This window comes from Botrytis cinerea, chromosome 4, assembly GCF_000143535.2.
Source record: "Botrytis cinerea B05.10 chromosome 4, complete sequence".
Lineage (NCBI taxonomy): Eukaryota > Fungi > Ascomycota > Leotiomycetes > Helotiales > Sclerotiniaceae > Botrytis > Botrytis cinerea.
Genome location: NC_037313.1, coordinates 1,180,939 through 1,200,620, shown reverse-complemented (window position 1 = coordinate 1,200,620; position 19,682 = coordinate 1,180,939). Strand labels below are relative to the sequence as shown.

At 42.1% G+C, this 19,682-nt stretch overlaps 5 protein-coding genes across 6 annotated transcripts; 3 read left to right on the top strand and 2 right to left on the bottom strand.

Annotated features, from left to right (window-relative positions):
- Positions 1–385: 385 nt before the first annotated feature.
- Bcnrk1 lies at positions 386–1,739 on the top strand. Of its 2 annotated transcripts, none has more exons than XM_001546189.2 (3): positions 386–614; positions 721–826; positions 896–1,739. In XM_001546189.2, exons 1-3 carry the CDS (start codon positions 472–474, stop codon positions 1,442–1,444), a joined length of 798 nt encoding a protein of 265 aa, XP_001546239.1. In that variant the 5' UTR covers positions 386–471; the 3' UTR covers positions 1,445–1,739. The 2 variants fall into 2 exon arrangements, with proteins under 2 accessions (XP_001546239.1, XP_024548292.1); XM_024692515.1 differs by having other exon boundaries at positions 386–646.
- Positions 1,740–3,202: 1,463 nt separating this feature from the next.
- Positions 3,203–4,734, top strand: BCIN_04g03310 (hypothetical protein). Its single transcript, XM_001546191.2, has 3 exons — positions 3,203–3,335; positions 3,448–3,809; positions 3,882–4,734. Exons 1-3 carry the CDS (start codon positions 3,311–3,313, stop codon positions 4,503–4,505), a joined length of 1,011 nt encoding a protein of 336 aa, XP_001546241.1. The 5' UTR covers positions 3,203–3,310; the 3' UTR covers positions 4,506–4,734.
- Positions 4,735–5,624: 890 nt separating this feature from the next.
- Positions 5,625–7,697, bottom strand: BCIN_04g03300 (hypothetical protein). Its single transcript, XM_024692514.1, has 3 exons — positions 7,282–7,697; positions 6,418–7,233; positions 5,625–6,365 (listed from the first exon to the last, which is right to left on the bottom strand). Exons 1-3 carry the CDS (start codon positions 7,574–7,576, stop codon positions 5,866–5,868), a joined length of 1,611 nt encoding a protein of 536 aa, XP_024548291.1. The 5' UTR covers positions 7,577–7,697; the 3' UTR covers positions 5,625–5,865.
- Positions 7,698–8,446: 749 nt separating this feature from the next.
- Positions 8,447–11,194, top strand: BCIN_04g03290 (hypothetical protein). Its single transcript, XM_024692513.1, has 9 exons — positions 8,447–8,735; positions 8,782–9,359; positions 9,407–9,521; positions 9,583–9,835; positions 9,885–9,987; positions 10,053–10,159; positions 10,214–10,412; positions 10,567–10,702; positions 10,755–11,194. Exons 1-9 carry the CDS (start codon positions 8,624–8,626, stop codon positions 10,970–10,972), a joined length of 1,821 nt encoding a protein of 606 aa, XP_024548290.1. The 5' UTR covers positions 8,447–8,623; the 3' UTR covers positions 10,973–11,194.
- An 803-nt stretch (positions 11,195–11,997) lies between these two features.
- On the bottom strand, positions 11,998–15,932 carry BCIN_04g03280 (hypothetical protein). Its single transcript, XM_001546195.2, has 3 exons — positions 14,830–15,932; positions 13,703–14,773; positions 11,998–13,576 (listed from the first exon to the last, which is right to left on the bottom strand). Exons 1-3 carry the CDS (start codon positions 15,047–15,049, stop codon positions 13,116–13,118), a joined length of 1,752 nt encoding a protein of 583 aa, XP_001546245.2. The 5' UTR covers positions 15,050–15,932; the 3' UTR covers positions 11,998–13,115.
- Between the last annotated feature and the right edge of the window lie 3,750 nt (positions 15,933–19,682).

Sequence of the window (19,682 nt, the reverse complement as noted above, 5' to 3'; positions counted from 1 at the left end):
CTACCCACAAGCTTCCGATTGGCGTGTGCATGGGTGTCTGGGGATGGAACGGGCTGGCTTAAGTTCGGATTGTCTTTTAATTAAAGATGCGCGCGAATTAGAAGAAATTTTGAAGATATATTGTATTGGCAATGGACGGTAATATACTCAGGCCCATATTTTAGCACTTTCGCATGCATTCACATCACTGTTACATACATCTGCTGAGGGAATATTTCCCTTTCTCAGATAACTTCTGTAGGACCGCCAGGTGGATAGTCAAGTCGTTGATCCACCAAAACATGATGTGGTATCGGAAAGATTCGTTATCAAAACTGGTCACAGCGTCGAAACAAAATAAACGGTGCTGCTTATGCTTACCCAACATTCAAACCCCTCCTTCATCGGCCTCAGTTTGAGAAGCAACCTCGAGAGCGACAGCAACAGTCGATGACAGTCCAGGTTGGGCACAGGAACCAGTGATTTCTCGCCATGAGTGATTCTAAGAAAGCCGTGGTACTTGGGATTAGTGGGTGTTCATCCAGTGGTAAGACAACACTTAGTCGCCTTCTCCGTGATATCTTTCCACATACCTTCGTTCTTCACGAAGATGACTTCTATAGACCCGAAGAAGAGTGAGTTCGGATTTTTGCCTGCACTGCTTTTGGTATGCATTCTGTTCTGCGACCTATTATATGATTTGCGGCGTACTTTTCGTGTGCCTCTACTAATAATAACCAGGCTCCCCAAGAAGCACGATCTAGTAGATTGGGATTGTGCGGAAGCTTTGGATATACCAGAAATGGTCAAGTCTCTTGAGCATATACGCAAAGAAGGCACGTTTCCTGTCAGTCATTATTTTTATCTGTGTTTTGGTAGTTGCAAATCTTGCAGAACAAGTCCTCACTCTTCATAGCCTACTCTCGATTCCAAAGAAGACAAAAATTCTATTGGAGAATGCCCCGTGTCAGATGAAGATATCGAAGCATTAAAATCTAAAGTCAAGACATGGACTCAACCTGGACAGCCAGGGCATGGGATCTTGACAGACACAGATTCTCCTATTCGCCTTTGTATTTTTGATGGGTTTCTTCTCTATTCCAAGTCCTTGGCCGCAGTTCAGTCCCAGATCGATCTGAAACTTTTCCTTCGTGTTAGTTATGAAAAGGCAAAAGGTCGAAGGGAGGCTCGTAGTGGCTATGTAACTCTCGAGGGATTCTGGGAAGATCCACCAGGATACGTTGATAAGATTGTCTGGCCAAATTATGTTGAGGATCACAAATGGATGTTCGAAGGCGGTGATGTTGAGGGAAAGTTAAAGAAAGATGTTGTTAGTGAGCTAGGTCTCAAATGCCAGGATGGAGGTTTGGACATTGACATGAGCACGACTCTCAAGTGGGCCGTGGCTACAGTCATGGAGTCTCTGCCTTCATTTGCAAAGGGAGACCGAGGAACCGGGAGGTAGTCAATTGAAGCGATTGGAGGTTCCATAGCGATGTGATCAGCTTTTGCATTTTTGGATACCTTCCACGGATCTAGGTTAGAACGTTCAATTCGACCTAGTGAAGCTATCTTTTCGTTGGCATCCTCGAACAAGGGATGGTTGAAGACCAAAAAGCACAATGTCGTACTCTACCTTCAAATAAAATATATATACAAATAGACATGACAAAGACAATAGAGAACACACCATAAGATTGAAGTTTTCTTTAACAAATAACAAAGAATGCGCCGAACTAAGAATTAATGCATTGTTTCCATCATCCAGCTCTCTACAAACATGATACAAATTTCAAGTATAAAACTCCATTCCTCCTTGATATCCTCTTTGCTTCCTCATTAAAGTCCCTACAACAATAACGCATATATCAAGATGTCAAACTATATAGAAGCAACAATGCAAGACCCACCGTCCCAAGAAGTCAACAAGCTTGTCGCTCGATTCAAACGTTTGAACATCGAAGACACTTTTCAACCAAGCCGAAAACGTAAGTATGAGAAGTGCACTGCTCGTGAGCAGGTTTTGTCTCACAAACGCCGACGAGATAACGAGGGTGCTCAAGCGAGCCAAGTTTCAGTCTGGTACTCGTATACAGATCGATTAAATCTTTCAGGGCCCTTTTTCTATAAATTCTATCTCTCTAGTGGGAGAGGCGAGTGCGAGTAGAGGTAAGTTGATCATTTCATAATGAAAAACTCATTCTTTTGAAACCAAGTTAAATCCCATTTGTACCATGTCTTGACCCTTAATCCACGTGAACTCAATATGAATATATCTCGTCGTTCCCAAGGAAGACAATGGCACGGCTGCCACTTTCGAGCATCTCATGAAAATTTAGTCGTACATATTGGCCATCTCATATTACGCTCTCACGTTCTCCATCCGAATGCAGATTCCGTAACCATTTGGCATTCTTCCTAGATGCCAATCCTTTTGCTTGGATATTATTACATGCAATATTTGTATGTATCAAACCCAATGTACATGAACGATCATATTAGGAGGCGCCTGCTTCATCCAAATATTTCAACATATTAATACACAGTTAAGTCAAAGAAATACAGTCATCTCGATCTAAATTCCAAGACCAATTCTTATAGTCAATGGTGAGGATCTAGATTCATCATCAAAACAAACGGAGGGGCTCCCTATCCAATCCATAATTCCCAAATACATGCCGGCAAATCACAGCCACAAATGAATGATGTATCTGGCTTGTTTGATGTTATTTGGATGGGATTGTAGAATGGTTTAGGTGTAACGAAGATTAGAACAGGAACTATCTACAGTTTACTTGATGTTTTGAACGATGTTTGACTTCGAGGCCCGTTGTAGAGGATATGATGTGTGAAGCGTACGTGTGTATTGGTATATGAATATACTATGCAATGACATATTCTCGAGACTATCAGGGAGACGAGTGGTCTTCTACTGTTGGATGTTGGATAGTGATAAACCATAGATATGATCTTTGTGGTTGACGCAGAAAGCAGAAGGCCTGTACTGCCAGAGTGTGTGTCTACTTAAGAAAAAAAAAATGGGATGATACACGTGAACTCGAATCGGACTTAACTACCCGAAAGCTCAAGGCTGTGCACTAATGGTTACCTAGGCACACTTGCCAAACCAAATTTCGGGTATCTTTCGTCACTATTTTAACATGTTTTGTAAGCAGGAATTTTAGCTACCCCGCTATCGTCATTGGGCGGCCCCACCACATCAGAATATAAACATCAAACTGCCCCTTGGCATTGATCTTCTTCCAAGACAATTTTGTTCCCGTTTTAGAATACATTCCCAGTTATTCTCTTCAATAAGATAGATAGCACAATGTCTGAAACTATGCGAGCAGTTGGTATGTAATTTGGTTTTCAATGCATTGGAAACTCAAGCTCTTCTTAGCGTTCCCACCGGCCACACGCAACTGCACACCAATGAAAGCAATATTAACTAACATATCCCCCCAGATATCAAAGATGGCAAAGGCCATGCTGATGCCCTTTTCATAAATGATTCGACGCCCAAGCCTACCGCTCAATCGGGCGAGGCTATCGTCAAAGTCAAAGCTTTCGGTCTTAACCGCATGGATCTTCTCCAGCGTGAAGGTCTCTATCCTGTTCCACCACAAGCTCCCAAAACTCTTGGTGTGGAATTCTCTGGTACGATTGAAAGTTTAGGCACAGATATTAAAGAGGGCTTTAGTGTTGGAGATGAGGTTTTTGGTTTGGCGTACGGAGGTGCATATGCGGAGTACCTTGCCGTGAGCACACATATGCTCTTAAAGAAACCGGATCATTTGAGCTGGGAAGAGGCAGCTGGTATTCCTGAGGTATGCTGCCACTCATCGTTTCTATAACTTTCTCAATATCTTTTATAGGTTGAGCTAACATATTCCAAATAGACATGGATAACAGCTACTCAAGCTATGTATCTCGTCGGCGAATTTTCCCAAGGGAAATCCATTCTCTGGCATGCAGGAGCATCATCCGTCTCTATCGCCGGTATTCAACTCGCCAAGAACTCCGGCGCGTCAGCTATCTATGTAACGGCGGGCTCACAAGAAAAGATCGATTTCTGCGTTAATGCATTAGGAGCCACAGCAGGCTTCAACTACAAAACACAAGATTGGGCCAAGGAAATCACCGCTGCTACAGATGGCAAGGGTGTTGATATTATTGTTGATTTCGTAGGAGCAAACTATTTCCAAGGAGATCTAGATGTAGCAGCAAAAGATGCGAGAATTGTTCTTTTGGGGGTAATGAGTGGCACAAAATTGCCAAGTGGTGTTGATATGGGTGCATTCATTTTTAAGAGAGTCAGATTTGAAGGAAGTACGTTGAGGAGTAGAGATGTGGATTATCAAGGGAAATTGAGGGACAAGTTGGAAGAATACATTCCTAAATTTGAGGATGGTACGTTCAAGATTTTTGTGGACAAGGTTTTCCCGTGGGAGAAGGTGGTTGAGGCCCATAAGGAGATGGAGAAAAATACTAGCAAAGGGAAGATCATCTGTACAATTTCTTAGGGAGGATGAAATGTGTATACCAACGCTTTCTACCTAGGTATGTTAAGCGATCAAAATCATATTTAGTGTACGATTAGTTTTGGGGGTTGAGGTGTCATCGACGCACCATACATAGACTTGTAGAATCACCTGATTATAAGCACTTGAGACATTTTTTGCACAGGTAGATCGTTCGCTTTCTTCAAACAAACACAGAATCATAGATCATGAAACTAAAGCTTTCCCTTCACTTTCGCCATTCAAATCACATTCCCCAAAAGCCCGTTATCATCGCATAAGCCCATAGAGTAAGGAAATACAGTTCAGGAGAGGAGATTGTGAGCAGCTATTAGGCGAAGCATACCGCTCACGAGGGTGTAGTAGCCAAAGGTGCGGGCAAAGAGGGCGGGTGCTTGATGCGAAGATGGGGAGGAGGTTTTAGGTGAAGAAGGAGAGGGAATGGTGGATTGTGGACCCAAGAAAGGTTTTGGGTGGTGCGGAGGGAGAGAAATCATTGGGCGGAGTTGTAGAAACCGAGGATTGCGTTCTGTGGGTGTTAGTTGGGGGATAGTAGATGTGGCGGAAAGATCATTGTTCCTGTCATGGAAGATTCTTGGGTTACAAAGTTGAGTTTTATAAACGACGAGGACAGCTTACAAAGAGTAGCCAGTATGGTAAGATACCTTGGCCTTGTGGAAGATAGAAAGCCATGATATTTTTCAGTATGATACTACCTAATGCGCAGATAGATTAGGTTTGCTCTCATTCGAAATATATCGAGAAGTCTATAGATTCAAACATAAGAGAGTCATGCAGTCAGCTGGTCAGCATCATGCTTGGATTTTGTGGGTTTCTGAATTTTTTTGTAGCTCAACTATGATTTAGCAGGAAGAAAAAAAGTTATCACGAATCTTTGTAACAACGGTTGTGTTTCTAGCAAAAAAACCTCTCGATGCAAACGCATCTTAGAGTATGGAGCACATCGAAGCAATCCCACCCCCTCCCACGCAAGATTGCGTCTCAGTCGGCTAAACTTCGGATCGGATTTGTCTCAACGCTGCAAGGTTAAAGTCTGTTTTCTCGACTTCACTCCTCATCCAATCTGGACGGGATCTCTCACGCAGCATTCAACGAACGGGGTGTTATGAGATTCATGCATTTTGCTGTAGCTATAGACTATTGCAATTGTAATATCAACGCTTTTGGGAATATCTTCTGGAATATTTGCTAGAATCTCGATGTCTAGTACCATTTTGCTTGTTTTCTCTCAGCCTTCATGAATCTGCTGCCCATCGTCCACCCTTGACCCACTGCCATATATCACTCATCAGAGCGGGAGCCAAGAAAAAAGCCATTCCATAGATACATCTGCAGATGAATCTCAACTATTGAGCCATACTTCCGCTGGTGCCCACACACGATTGTGATCATAATCCTTTGCATCATCTGTGCCATAGACTGCTACGAGTGGATGCACAACGATACTGATTGCTCTTCCTCTCAGTTGATCGTCGTGTTTCTCATAGTCTACCGAGGAATGCGGAACCAGATGTTTGAATTCTGGACGGAACTGTGAACCAATGGTTTTCAAAGTAAAGATTCTCAAAGCTGTTCTTCTTGTCCATAGCATGTACGAAGTATTGGCTGCTTCTCTGTAGATAACTCCAAGCTTGTCTGCTATTATTTTTCGGTCTTCATTGCTGATGAGATATTGAGCTGCTCCTTCTAGGAAATTTAAAGTTTGTCGATTTGCGACCACATCTATCTGAGCTTGAGTCATGCGACGTAGACTCTTCCCTCCTTCCGAAGTCTCGGGGGTGATTGGTGGTAATTGGAGTCTTAGAAAATCCGATCGCCAGATATGAGCATCCTCTTCGTTTGCTAGATAGAGGTCAGACTAACTTTATACCGAAAATTTGTTCGTTTGACTTACAACATCGGCCTTTGTCGTAGACAAGTTCTAGACCCACCCGGTACTCTGACTGTACATATCTTCCATCTACCATGTTATCATCGATGAAGAAAAAGGGACTCTCAAACAAGGTTTTGTAAATATGATGGGCGAGCAGAGCAGTCAGAAGTAAACTTGGGGACTTTTTCGCAGACAAGCCCCAAGGGAGACTACCATTTTCGAATAAAACCACATTTGTCAAGGCCTCCTTCAGAGCTGCGATTTTGCGCTGATCAAGAGATTTGATGAGAGTATCGATATCATTGACCGACGATTTTTTCGCCCAGTTTCTCATGTCTCTCTTGAGTCTATCAAGATCTCCCATGACTTTACCATCCTCGACAGGCATCCAGAGTGGGGTTGCCATTTGGTTGAATGAGGCTTCCTGTTGCTTTCGAATGAAGGTGTGGTGATCCTCTTCTATTTCTCTCTTTTCAAACTCAAGCTGTTGCGTTTTAGCTTGTAATTTGCGTACTAGATCTTCCGATATGTCGTTCTGGTGTCGTATAGCACTCAAGTCATCTTCAATTTTGCCTCTCGCCACATTATGTCTGTCATTGTCCTTGAGTAGTCCCTCAATTTTTCTCTTTAATCTGCGGATTTCCTCGAGATCTGTCGCACTTGAAATATCCTCTCCTGTTTTTTCAAACACTCGTGGCTGCTGAGAAGATGGCTTCAAGCTGCCGAAACTGCTACGCCGACCGCGTATCTGTTTTCTATCTGACACCGATGAATATCCTCTGCTCAAGCCAGTCAAAAGGTTACAAATTGATTTCCCATAGCCTGATTCTTCTCTACCTACATGATAGTGTCAGTCTTATTCTAAATGAAATGATAATGATATACCTTGGCCGGTAATCTGCTCATGCTCATGTCTCTTCGTCTGCTGCTTAATCTCTTGGTCAGGTACCGTGCGCTTTACATCTTTGTCTTTGTGGGTGTCATGACTAGAAGGGAGCCGTTGGCCGCTCGTCGAAACTTCTTGCGCCATTGAACGCGGGTCGATGTTAGCCTTATTAAGCATGCTTGTTTCAGGAAATGATTCTTTCGACCAGACCTCATCGTGATGTCTTGGTTGTAAATTCTCATCTTCTTGCACGAGATAGCCTCTTTTCTCAGGACTTGCGGCAGTCATCTTCATTTCCACCAATATGCCTGGTAGATTTGAGTAGAATACAATGGACACCAAAACAGAGAATGAAGGTAGCAGGACGAAGGCGAAGCTTTCGTATACCTGCTCCAATCAGCTGCCTAACTAGCCCTGTTGTGGTAGAATCCGTACTTGACGAAGTGGACGCTTTGTCACTGCAATAGAATCTTAAATACTTTCGTTAAATATTGAATAAATCGTTTTTAGTAGATTGATCTAATTAATCTTATCTTTGTACTTGACGAAGCTTATTTTAATCAATAGAGATTTGGTGAATTTCATGAATTTTCATGAGTTTTAAGAGGCTGGTTGAAAACCTAAGTCAATTATTGTTTTTCAAATAAAAAGCTTTGTGAATCTAATTTGTTTAGATCTTTTGAATAAATTTTGTTAAAAGCTCATTTAAAGATTACTGTTCTTTATACTAGATATATTTATATATTGGATTCTTCTCGAATTTTGTTGATAATCAAAAACTATAAATATATAGATTGATATTATTAGATATTCCTGTTTATATGATACATTCTGTATTGTGTGGTATAGTAATAAAACCTACGATTAAAGAGTAAATCGTAGATGATGTTATCCACTCTCCTTTAGACTTTCGGCTAATATCTCCTCCCCCACCATTTAGCTCTCACGCTCACTCCTCTCCTTTCTTCTAGCTTTCATTCATCTCTTTGACCTCCTCCTAGTCCCTACGCACATACCCTTCCAATAATAAACGGTTCGTAAAAAGTGCCGATTTTATTCGTCGCTAACCAAGTGAGCGCTTCGTCAGTGACGAAAGAAACTTTAATATCGTAATGTACGAAGTAGAAATTTGTATGGGGATTTATACTAAATTTCTTTTCGTCTGGAATATTAATTTTGCTAACACAGGGTAGCTTGGCACGTGCTCATCACCAGCTCTAAATAAGTGAATAGAAGTGGGTTGCTGGGTTATTCTCAAGTTCTGAATTTCAGACCTCCTCTTGTCAATTTCAAAAACCTGTCAGCATCTTTCTCTCAGTTTAGTTTACTGGTACCACCATCATGGCCAATCCAATGGATCTTAGGTCTCTAGGAAATTCTCTGAATTCCATTGCCGCGAGATCAAACAACCATAAGATCATTATCGGGATCGATTATGGTACAACATTCTCAGGTATTCAAATTGAACCTCAAGGTATTCATCTTTAACATTTCTATAGGTGTCAGTTATGTGACTTCGGACAAGGACGGCATCGAGGATATCACTATCATGTCTCCATGGCCTGGGGATCCTCACGTGTCTTGGAAAACCCCGACAAGAATTGCCTACAGCCAAGAGAATTCAAGTCTTAAGAACAACAAGTGGGGATTTGAGGTTAACCCAAAGATGATATCATACTCCTGGACTAAGCTTCTGCTTGACAAGAATGCTGCTACGAAGGAACATGATGATCCATCACTGACAGGTATGGAGGGTTCTGGTATGCTCCCATTACCTCCATTTCGTGATGCCGCAGGGGTTTGTGAGGATTTTTTACGCGAGGTTTATATACATGTATCAAACAAACTGCGGCAACAAATGTCCGATCTGACTTTTGAAAACACTCCAATGGAATGTTGGGTAACATTGCCTGCTGTGTGGTCAGAAGAGGCGAAAGATGCTACCCTGAACGCTGCAAAGAATGCTGGGTTTGGGAACAGGCCAGGAGACGAAATTTACACAATCGCCGAGCCTGAAGCTGCAGCCATCGCAACTTTAAAGGAATTTGCAAAATCAGATGCAATGAATCAAATTACAGTATGTTTTAGCATACTTATTTCGATGATTGATACTAACGAAGCTAGCCTAATGAGAATATTCTAATCTGCGATTGTGGAGGGGGCACTGTTGACATCACAACGTACAAAATCACCCAGGTGCAGCCATACCTGTCATTTGACGAGTTATGTGTCGGCATCGGTGAGTCTCACCCAAGTTCACACGACTAGTCCGTCGAAAATCAATCTAACTTCCTGAATAGGCGGAAAGTGTGGATCAACGCAAATTGATCGAAATCTTCATATTATGCTCTCTCAACGCTTCGGTGCGGCATTTGATGATCTGACATTTGGTCAAAAGGGTCCGGGTAGTAGGTTTATGGCCGCGTTTGAAGCATTGAAACGAGACTTTGGTCGTAACGACGAGAGAGAGATTGGAGAGTTAGGCCCTCTCAATCTTAACGTAGTAGACTCTGCGTATTTTGATGAAGAGGACCGACTTGTGTTGCTCTCACAGTAAGACTCTTCTACTTGCTAGATGGAAACTCTATTAATCATAAATTAGTCAGGATATGCGAGCCCTTTTTGATCCCGTCATCACAGAAATTACAAGGCTGGTAGAACAACAAGTCAAAGCTGCAAAGGACACTCAAAATGCAAAAATCAATGTATGTATTTCATCTACATTATTGAAAAGTCCGAAAAAGTGTTGCTGAAATCTGTGATTCATTAGCGTATCATTTTAGTTGGGGGTTTCGGTGAATCACTATACCTCAATACAAAGCTGAAGTCGTGGTGCAAACGAAATGGGAACATAACTTTGATTTGCCCCCTGCATCCGTGAGTCACAATATACTTGTTGCTTTGTTATAACTATATATTAATACTCTCCAGCCAATCTGCTGTTGTGCGTGGCGCTGCTTTGCGTGGGCTAGAAGGAATTGCACCCCGCGTGAAGCATCTTCGCCGCCACTATGGTATTTCTTTGGATAAGTCTTTCCGAGAGGGTATAGACCCAGAGGAAGACTCTTATGTTGACGTATGGGGAAATTTGAAGCGTTGTAGAGGACGGATGGAATGGTTAATTCTCAAGGCAAGTCACTCAACAAGCCCGTTCTGTCTCTATTAAACCTTTACACTTGGCAACTAAAAGCCAAAAGTCTTGATGATGAATGCCCTTTCTTAGCAACACTACAATGACTTTTTGCTTTATCATATCTCAAATACCAACTAATATAACATTTCAGGGAGACGAAATAACCAAGGATACCTTTAGAGTTGTCGATAGTGGCACGGAATATACACCTCATGAAAATAAAATACTCAAAAGTACACTTTACGCTTGTGTGTCAGAAGAACCTCCCGAATATCTTTCTGACCCTGGTTTGTTAACTATCAATCTAAAATCAAGAATTATTACGCTAACGTGGTATAGGAATCGAGAGAGTTGGCGAAATTCAGTCAAACTTAGGTAAAAGCTTCAATTTTGGCAATAATATTCAGACACAATTCAATCATCGCCTCGGCCGTCAGGTGCAGAGAATCACTTTTCAACAGCAGATCGTATTTGGTAATAAGGGCGACAATCTCACGTTCAAATGCCTTATTGGTGGAAAGGAGATATGCAAGTCAGCCATGAACTTCGATCGTTGAAATTGCAGGAAGTTCTATTTGCAAAGGTCTCGATCATTCAGAAGCGTTGTCTTCTTACTATTGGGACTATTCGTCCTGTTTTCATTCTTTTATATTTCCAGAAAGAGACATTCCACTAATAATCGGAGTTTTCATTTAATTACTCTCAAGGCTGACTGATTTACAATACTGGGCAAACAGATACTGCGTTGAATTTTACAAAATATAAATACTTTACAGCCAATTTGATTCTTCTAGGTCGTGATGAACGAAGATCTGCTTATATGTGAGAACTTCAGCCTCCGGCCCGTGAAAAGAAAAAAAAAAAAAAAAAAGACCGAGACACTGGAGACACTGAAATTAAGTTGCTTGCCAAACAAACTTGGGTATTAGGGTTTAAGTAGCAGCTAGAAACTGCAGAGCGTCCTCCTGTCAATGCTTTACAAAATCAATGCATGTTTTCCAATCCATAGAATTCTCTTTCTTGTTGAACATGCTGGAGACAGCATGCAAACTTTTTAAAGTTAGCCTCTGTTCAATGTTCATTTCTTTCATATGCGAGACTTACAACAGTCTAAAATGTAGTGTCGAAGGAAAGTCTTCATTATGGGAGTCAATCATTTAAGATATTATATTGTGTTCACCGCATGCTTTTCGAATTTCCATGCCTGGCATCTAAAAAGCCAATTCATAACTTCAAACATCCACTACATTTTGCCATTGAATGATTTCAAAAACTAAAGGCTTTTTTCAATCATGCAGGGGCTTGGATACAGTGTATATATGATTAGAGGCAACAAGCATCACCATTATTCCGAACGGTAAAGAGAGTATGATCTTCACACAAGAGAAATCCATCATTATGTTTTCCATCATAAACTCTAATACTATCCCATCCATTCTCCAAACCTCCAATATCAATTATGACTTCAATAACTCAAACACCAGTATCGTAACAGAGATCTCAGCTTTCTCGCAAAGTCTTCAAAGTCGATAAGCCGGTGTTGGTAATGAATGAGCATCCCATGCAGGATGCGGTTTCTTTATGCTATTTATGGAATTTATTAAGTGGAATCTGCAGTAGCGTTCTAAATACCCATAACACAATCTAGACAGCCGAACAATGACACCTCCCCAGTTTAGAAATATGGTTAGTTTTCTCCGGACAAGATGCCTAGATACCGAATTTTGAATCAATCAGCACTCAGTAGAAGCACAAGTCATGACTGCTCATGCGGAATGTATTAGAAAATTATCATCTCCATTCGCTCGATGAGGCATGCCGAATTTCACAAGTATTTACTCGCTAGACGAGCTAATTCTCCAGGAAAATCTAAATCTCGATGACCGAACAAATAGTGTGTTGACGTAGCAGTATTTCAATCTTCTCGCTGTTTCTTTGAAAAGCTATCGCGATACTGTTGTTTCGTATAGTGTTGGATTGTCTATGGTACTCTCTCATATGTTGTACTAGTTGAATTCACCACTCGCCTCTACGTTTAGACATGAGTGAAGGTATAAACCATAATCAGAGCTGCCTCATCCCTGAATAGGAATGAAAGTAGAGCCCTAGTCACATGGCTACCAAAAGCCGGCAGACGTTTTTGGTGAGATGTATGATCGAGAGTGTGCTGTAATATTTTCACAATAAGTCTTGTATGCCCCAAAGAAGTCACTACTAAATTCCTCCAATCTTCAAAAATCTCACATCGCTTCTATCATTCTTCCTGCCTGATCAAAGTCACCATTGTAAGACCTTATTGATTTACTTGGACGGAGCTTTAGAAGAAAGTAAATCATTGATATCATTAAAAACTTGCCTGAAGTCTGCTTTTGAGTATTAACTCTAATGCTGTATTTCCACAATTACTGTCGATCTTGTGTTATCCATCAGCACCCCCGCCGGAAACCTGATTTGGGAGACTTTGAATCACCACACCATATTACTGTCTTTTCCAGCCCAAATCTTTCTCCACTAGCTCCATTTAATCATTGATAGCGTTTAGCACCAGGCCAAGCTCATTTTCAGGTGTGAATTTCTGAAAGACGTTAGAGTTCTCATACAGACATCGACTGATGAATCAAAAAACTCTAGGATGTGGATAGCCAGCTCCCACACACCATTGTTCTTGCATGAACCTCTAAAATTCAGATTTCTCGACCATTAGAAAAATCCACCGTAGTCATCTCTTTGTATTTCAGAATCTGCGTGTTTAACATGTGCCCTAGAAACTTCTCCATGAAAAACGCTGGCATGTCTGTTTGGAGGATTCTTTCTCGGAGGCCCAATCAACAAATCTCGTGCCAGTCTTGCTGCATGAGATTCACAGAGGGGCCAAGTCTGCGGTACGAAGTTATGAGAAGACCTTTTGGCCAATCTCCTCGCTTCCTCGGCCAGGCTCTGAGGTGCGCCCTCGCGATACTCTAATTTGCGCTGCAACATCAGAGCGTCATTATCTGACCATGTACAGGATTTTTCACTGTGACCAACGATTGTGTTCCAAGCAGTCAATACATCCCATTCTTTAGATTGTTTGAGCAAGCCTTTAATTACATTCGTCAATGACCATTGTGATATATCAAGACCTTGCTTTTCGTAGTGCTCAGCAATATGGTCAAGTCTTGCTGTTTGAAGTTAGTAAGGATTTTCATGAGCCCAAATTGATCAGAATCCATATCAACCAGGTCGATTCCACGTAAAAAAAATTAAGTAACAACACTATCGCAGATGGAGATGGGCATGTGACTTACCGTCCCAAGTGAAAAGGCAACCACCACAGAAGCCGCAGCCCCAAGCTTTCTTTTCGGGCAAATCTTGATGCCAGGCTTGCCATCCAGTGGATCCTTCCGATAAGGCATGATGTTTTTTCAAATGATCCCTTAACTTGTCCTTCCTAGGATGGCTTCTTTCAGACAAGGGTTTACTCCAGCAATTTAGAAATCGGTGTTTTTTAGAGAGGTGGTTAATCATCTCATCGCCATTTCCATCAGTATGGTTGCATAATGTGCAACGCCAAATGTTAAGTTCTTGAAAGGCGGGCGCTTTAGGCATACAGTACCACAGTTTCTGTTGCTCGCACTTTGTCTGTTCGTGCCTTTTCCAGTCACCCTTAGCACCTTTACGTTCAAATAGCTGACCGCATTTAGTACAACTGTACCTTAAGAACTTTTGAGGTATATCTGGTAGCTTTTTGTAATTGAGGTTTGTACTTGATTTACGACTCAAGTCTGTAGTTGGTTGAGGGATAGATTCTGAGCTGTGGTGTCGAGTGGTGAACTCGCTTGTATCGAGATCATCAGCTAATTTGTATTGTAATTTTGGAACCGAAGCCGATTTTGCTGGCTGTATGGTCTGATGATGCTGGAAACTTTGGGGTACGTTAGTTGGGTCTGCTTCTAGAGCTTCGTCTACGGAGAAAAGTGATGTAGTGCCCCAAGTACGTCCGGATGATCTATTTGAAGCGCAGCTACTCCCATAACCTGATGATATTGACGATAGTGAATCGGTATCGGAGAATGACATAGTATCCGAGTGAAGCAGACCATTTTTCGAGAACTGATCGCACCAATTTTCGTGGGGGTAGTAATCCATTAAACCTGTGGAGGAGGCCTCATGAACATTATGACATGTTTGTTCGAGAGTAGACCAATCAATGGGACTGGAGAAAATTGCATCGAAGTCTTGCATGTTGTTGCTCAATGGAATGGAAGTCGAGTTTAAAAAACCGAAGTGTGAATGTTTGAAACTGCGGCTTTCAGAACCACACGCATCAATCTGAGGAGGTAGACCTACTTCTCCAGATTTAATTGTAATATTGGGACCTAACATCAACTATTAGAAGTCTGTTTCGTACCAGATAAAAAGATGTTTTACTTACGAGTATTCTCTTGACTGGTCCACCAATGATCTATTTGTTCTTGCTGTAGACCTGTCTCACCCATTAAAAAGGCCATGAAGCCACCCCAAGGCCTGCCCAGATTAAATGAAGCCCATCTGTTCAACGTAATTTCTTGATTATCCGTCAATTGTAGCATATTCATAACGGCTGGCATGGCTGGAATCTGGGTCGTGCGTTCCGTAGTGAGGGATAGCCACATATAAATATTATGCTGGTGCTATATAAATTTAACAGTGATATTTTGGAAGACCCGCATCAATGTTGAGCCCAAACTTGTGATTGATCGCCACCGTCTATGTATGTACTTTGCACTCAGATCCATGCAGTTCGTAGGGCAAAGCGAGAGGGCTAATAGCTGTGTAGTTTCGAAACAATGCGCCCTCTTACGGAATTCTACCTGCATAATTATCTGCTTGTATGATATCAGAATCGGCAACGATAAGCTGTGATACTGGGGTGTGTAGGTAGCCATTTTGAGTTTTGTCGAGTGCGGCTGGATCTGAAACGCGATACGTTCCAAGATTATGCGGCGACAACGGAGTTACTCTAGTTGATTCGTTCATCTTGAAACACCACTGTACAATGAGATGCCCTTTTCGAGTTCATCTTGTGTTTTAAAAATGCATGCCGTCCGATCTAAGGATTATCATTGTGACAGGGGATGGCGGTGATTGCGGCAACAATCTCTCAATGGAGCTACCCAGACTAAGATCACGACAGCAAAGAGCCATGATTTAAGAGAATGTGGGGTTTGAATGTTTACTCGTCGTTTCAATCAAGAAAATCCAGATACTCGGTAAGCCCGGAGGTGCATGATCTGATTTCACTCCGCAAAGAGCTTTCGCCCTGCAGCTTGCGCAGTGAAGAATGAGGTAAAGAAGGATTCGTTTCTCCTTGGCACACAGAAAGATAGTGCTGCGGAGAAATATTTCTTGCCGTTTTGCCAACCCAGAAACAAGATTTGATCTGGATTGGATGGCCAAGTCAAACCGTCAGCAGCGATCTGCTCAAGAGTTGAGGTTGCCGTGTTTGCTGGAATTGACATGAGCTAACACCACTTGATGTGATGTTGTGATGTTGTCAGAGTTGTGGACCCGTCAAAGGTTCGTGTTGCCGTGAATTATAGATCTGCGACCGTAGCCTTAGCGGTACCCCTCTTTCCTATTATGGTGTACAATCTTGGCATTGCACCTGCTATGTTAATCATTCTCTGAACGGAATCCTCTAGATCTAGAGATATCCAAATGGATAATGCCTTGATGCGCGGCTTTACTTTTGCGGAGATCTGTCAATTAAAGGGGGATAGCATGATATATTTGGAAACATTCCCCAGCCTTTCTGATTGAATATTCTGAGCGATAGTTGTTCTTAATAAGAACCATGAGCGACACAGCTATGAAAGCAGGTTTTGAGAAAGCCTAAGCCCTTCAAAGTAGGGCTCAACTGAACTTTTTGGAGCATTGTCTAATATTGCCTTTGCCGAAACGTAGAGACACGGGACTCTGAACAATGATACGTTTATAAATTTCGCAGAGGGTTTCCGATAATGAGTAATCTGCTCGTCAATTCATTGATAGTTCAAAGGCCATATTGCGTTGTGGACTACTACCCAGCTACGTACTAGGCTACGTGCCGGGCCACCAACATGCATGAATAATCGTGGACGTGTATAGTCATAGACCGGGAGCAGTCTTCCCCGCACCAAGACTAACCTCAAAATAGACCCAACAAGATAACACTGTTGCTGATTTTGATTAATCAGAGCCATCTTTTATCTTGTTGGTGCCTCATAATACAAAACTTGTGTTGCCATATATATACCCCTAGGAATTACGTTTCCCAAGGACAGAGTAAGGCTTTTTCTGGTCATTATTGGTGACTCCCAAAACAGAATATCCTTTCATCCTCTCATGTATACAAGATTTCTTCAACATACACACCCCATGAAGTCGCAATTAGGGCCGAATCAGATGCAATAGTCGATCTAGCTTGGATTGCCTGGCACGAACCATACTTACCGTCTTTCCAACTTTTCCATCCAGTATACGGCCCTGCAGCTCAAGATTACGAGGCCGCTGTCTTAGTCGACAAGGAGAGAGCATGGAACACTCATTTGGCATATAAGGAGGGCGTTAGCCATTGGATTTATGTGGTCGACCAGAGTAATGGTGCAGTTATCGGTGCTTGTCAGGTAGTTCTCCTCTCATCGTTAGTATCTTTTTTGTGCTTATAATAGATAAAATTAGTGGCTCATATTTACAGAGACGCCATGGCCCAACGAATTTCCCAAGATAATTGCAACTTGGTGACCAGAAGGAGACGGTAGGGATTTTACAACCGAATTTGTGAGACAGTGTTATACACCTCGGCAACAATGGATGAATAGACGTCATATCGGTAAGCCAATCTTTCCCCAATTTTTTCATATCAATCTGCATAGCCTTGTTGGAACTGCCGTAACCTGACCGTTCTCATGTAGCTCTGAATCAAACTTCAGTCCATCCAAAGTATAGAGGAAAAGGTGTTGGCACACTTCTGATGAACTGGGGTACCAACATGGCAGATAAGTTAGGGTTAGAAGGATTCATAGAGGTAAGCGAGATACAATCTTAATACCTCTCTTGCTTTCCGTGATATCTTGGAAAGCTCTTTAGTTCATGCTAAGTTGCTTTCAAACTCTGGGTATCGGACAGTGGTCGTGGTCTCTATGAAAAACACGGATTCCGAACTCTCATGAAATTGTCAATAAGTCTTGAAAAGAAAAATGCAAGCGGAGAATGGAAAAGGCTGCTGTATGAATTAAGGTCATCTCATTTTTATATCAATTATAGACCAGTCGGGGGGGTTTTTGAAGAATGGAAGCCACAGACACCCTGGCAGGTAGATCAGATGTTGGCAAAGGAGGGTAGAAGTGAAGTCAAAGTGCCCATGATGATGCTTAGTACGTAGGTTGGTCGGCTCAACTTACTAGCATCATTATTCTATATATGTAGTAGTTTTGGCGAAAATTGTTCGTTGCTACTCTTGCAAACTTTGCAAACAGGATCGAATATTTAGCTCCAGGATAGTAGCTAGTATAAAGATGTTCAGCATATCGTGGACTTGAAGCAAAGCAAAATCATTACATCGTATGGTTTTGTAGCCTATACCACAGATAATGATTATGCAACCTCCCCAGGCGGCCACAATTGAGCATATGTGTACTTATCCCCCGTGGTCAGGAAGCGATGGCTACCAGCTTTGGCAGATTCACAAACTCGAGGATGAATTTCTTCCACGTTGTGGACATCGGCGTAGCCAAAGAAATTGGCATTTTGTACAATGTCCTCTAATCGATGGATACCTGCGACGAAGCATTGGGGGTTTCAAACGATGTGACATTCTGCGCACTTGGTCCGTATGCCGTGAGGGGACACATGGTCGACAGACTGTAGTTGAGTTTGTTTCCTTCCACAACATTCCATGTTGCCTTTTCAGCAAAAGCTTCCGATGCACATTTGGATTTATGCTTAGATATCTGATGCAACATAATGGGTAGTTGAATTCCAATCCTTCTCTTTGTATATATATATATTCAGATCCAACCCACTTTTCCAGATCTACAATCGAGGCGAAGGATGAGGTAATGATGATTCGCTTTGTCCGAGGAGCATTCTTCCGAACGGCTTCCAAGATATTAGTTGTGAGGTCTGTAACTGGAATTAGAATGTCATACCTATAATCCTGAAAGTTCATGACCAATGGAGATATCGAATAGACTAACTAGAGCATATGAGGATGTGGTTCATGAATACTGTAAGATGAAATATTGATGGGACACCAAACTGTTGGTCTCGTCTTTCCAGGCTAACGAAACTGATGTCCATCACAACTTTGGCGAAACAACCAAGCTCAATTCAAGATATTGATGAAGGTGAGCTGAGTGTTGCAGGATTCATGAATATTGCCTCTGGTGGACGTCCCTATCTCGCCGCAGATATCGAGCGAAAGATCAACAGGGTGTTTCGAGATCAACCATAACCATTTGTTTCGACCGAAATTGCAATTACCTCTAATATGATGGGAACACCTGCTTCCACACAAAGGTTTGATTCGTGACCCGAGGGATTGCATGAAAAGATGTAGGGATTGTTCCGGGTTAAGAGGACAAAGACTGGGTTCCACATGGCTGCCTTGAATTCAAACATTACGACGTCGAGATTGAGTAGACCCCACAAGATAACCCACCCGCAGTTCTATATAGGTATACAATATATTAATAACAAGAAGTGGATTAGTTGATTTGTGAGTTCTTGCAGCCATGACGCCGAAAAACAGAAACCCACCAAAAAAGCGCAGTGGAGATAGGCTCACCGGGTGCCCTCAGCTTAGATCGTCGCTGGGACTTAAATCTGGGTCTCTGTCTTCGAAAAGTCTTGAATTCTAGAAAGGAAATGTAAAGGGAGGCTATGGGGTAAATCCACTAGCCATATATTTGGTAGCGTTGAGGATTGTTCAATTATTCTGTGATAGGTACATCACCTTGTAACCAATGCTTCCCAAAATTTTGCACTAGAAGTCTGGACAGTTCTGGGTACCTGTACCTCTTTACCGTCCTGTCCACATGTTGCCAGGTTTATAAAAATTTTCCCCTCATTTTATCACTAATACTAAGCCACTTAATCATCGACGAGAATGTATCTGTGATAAGATGAAAGTCGGAGGTTAGAAATCGGAGGTTCAAAATTGACAGGTGTCGATCGAATTCCATTAAGCCCTATGAAACTTGAGGAAATCTCCAGAGGATCGCTGCGGTACACGCTAGTTGAATTTAAACTCTCGCATTTGCGTAT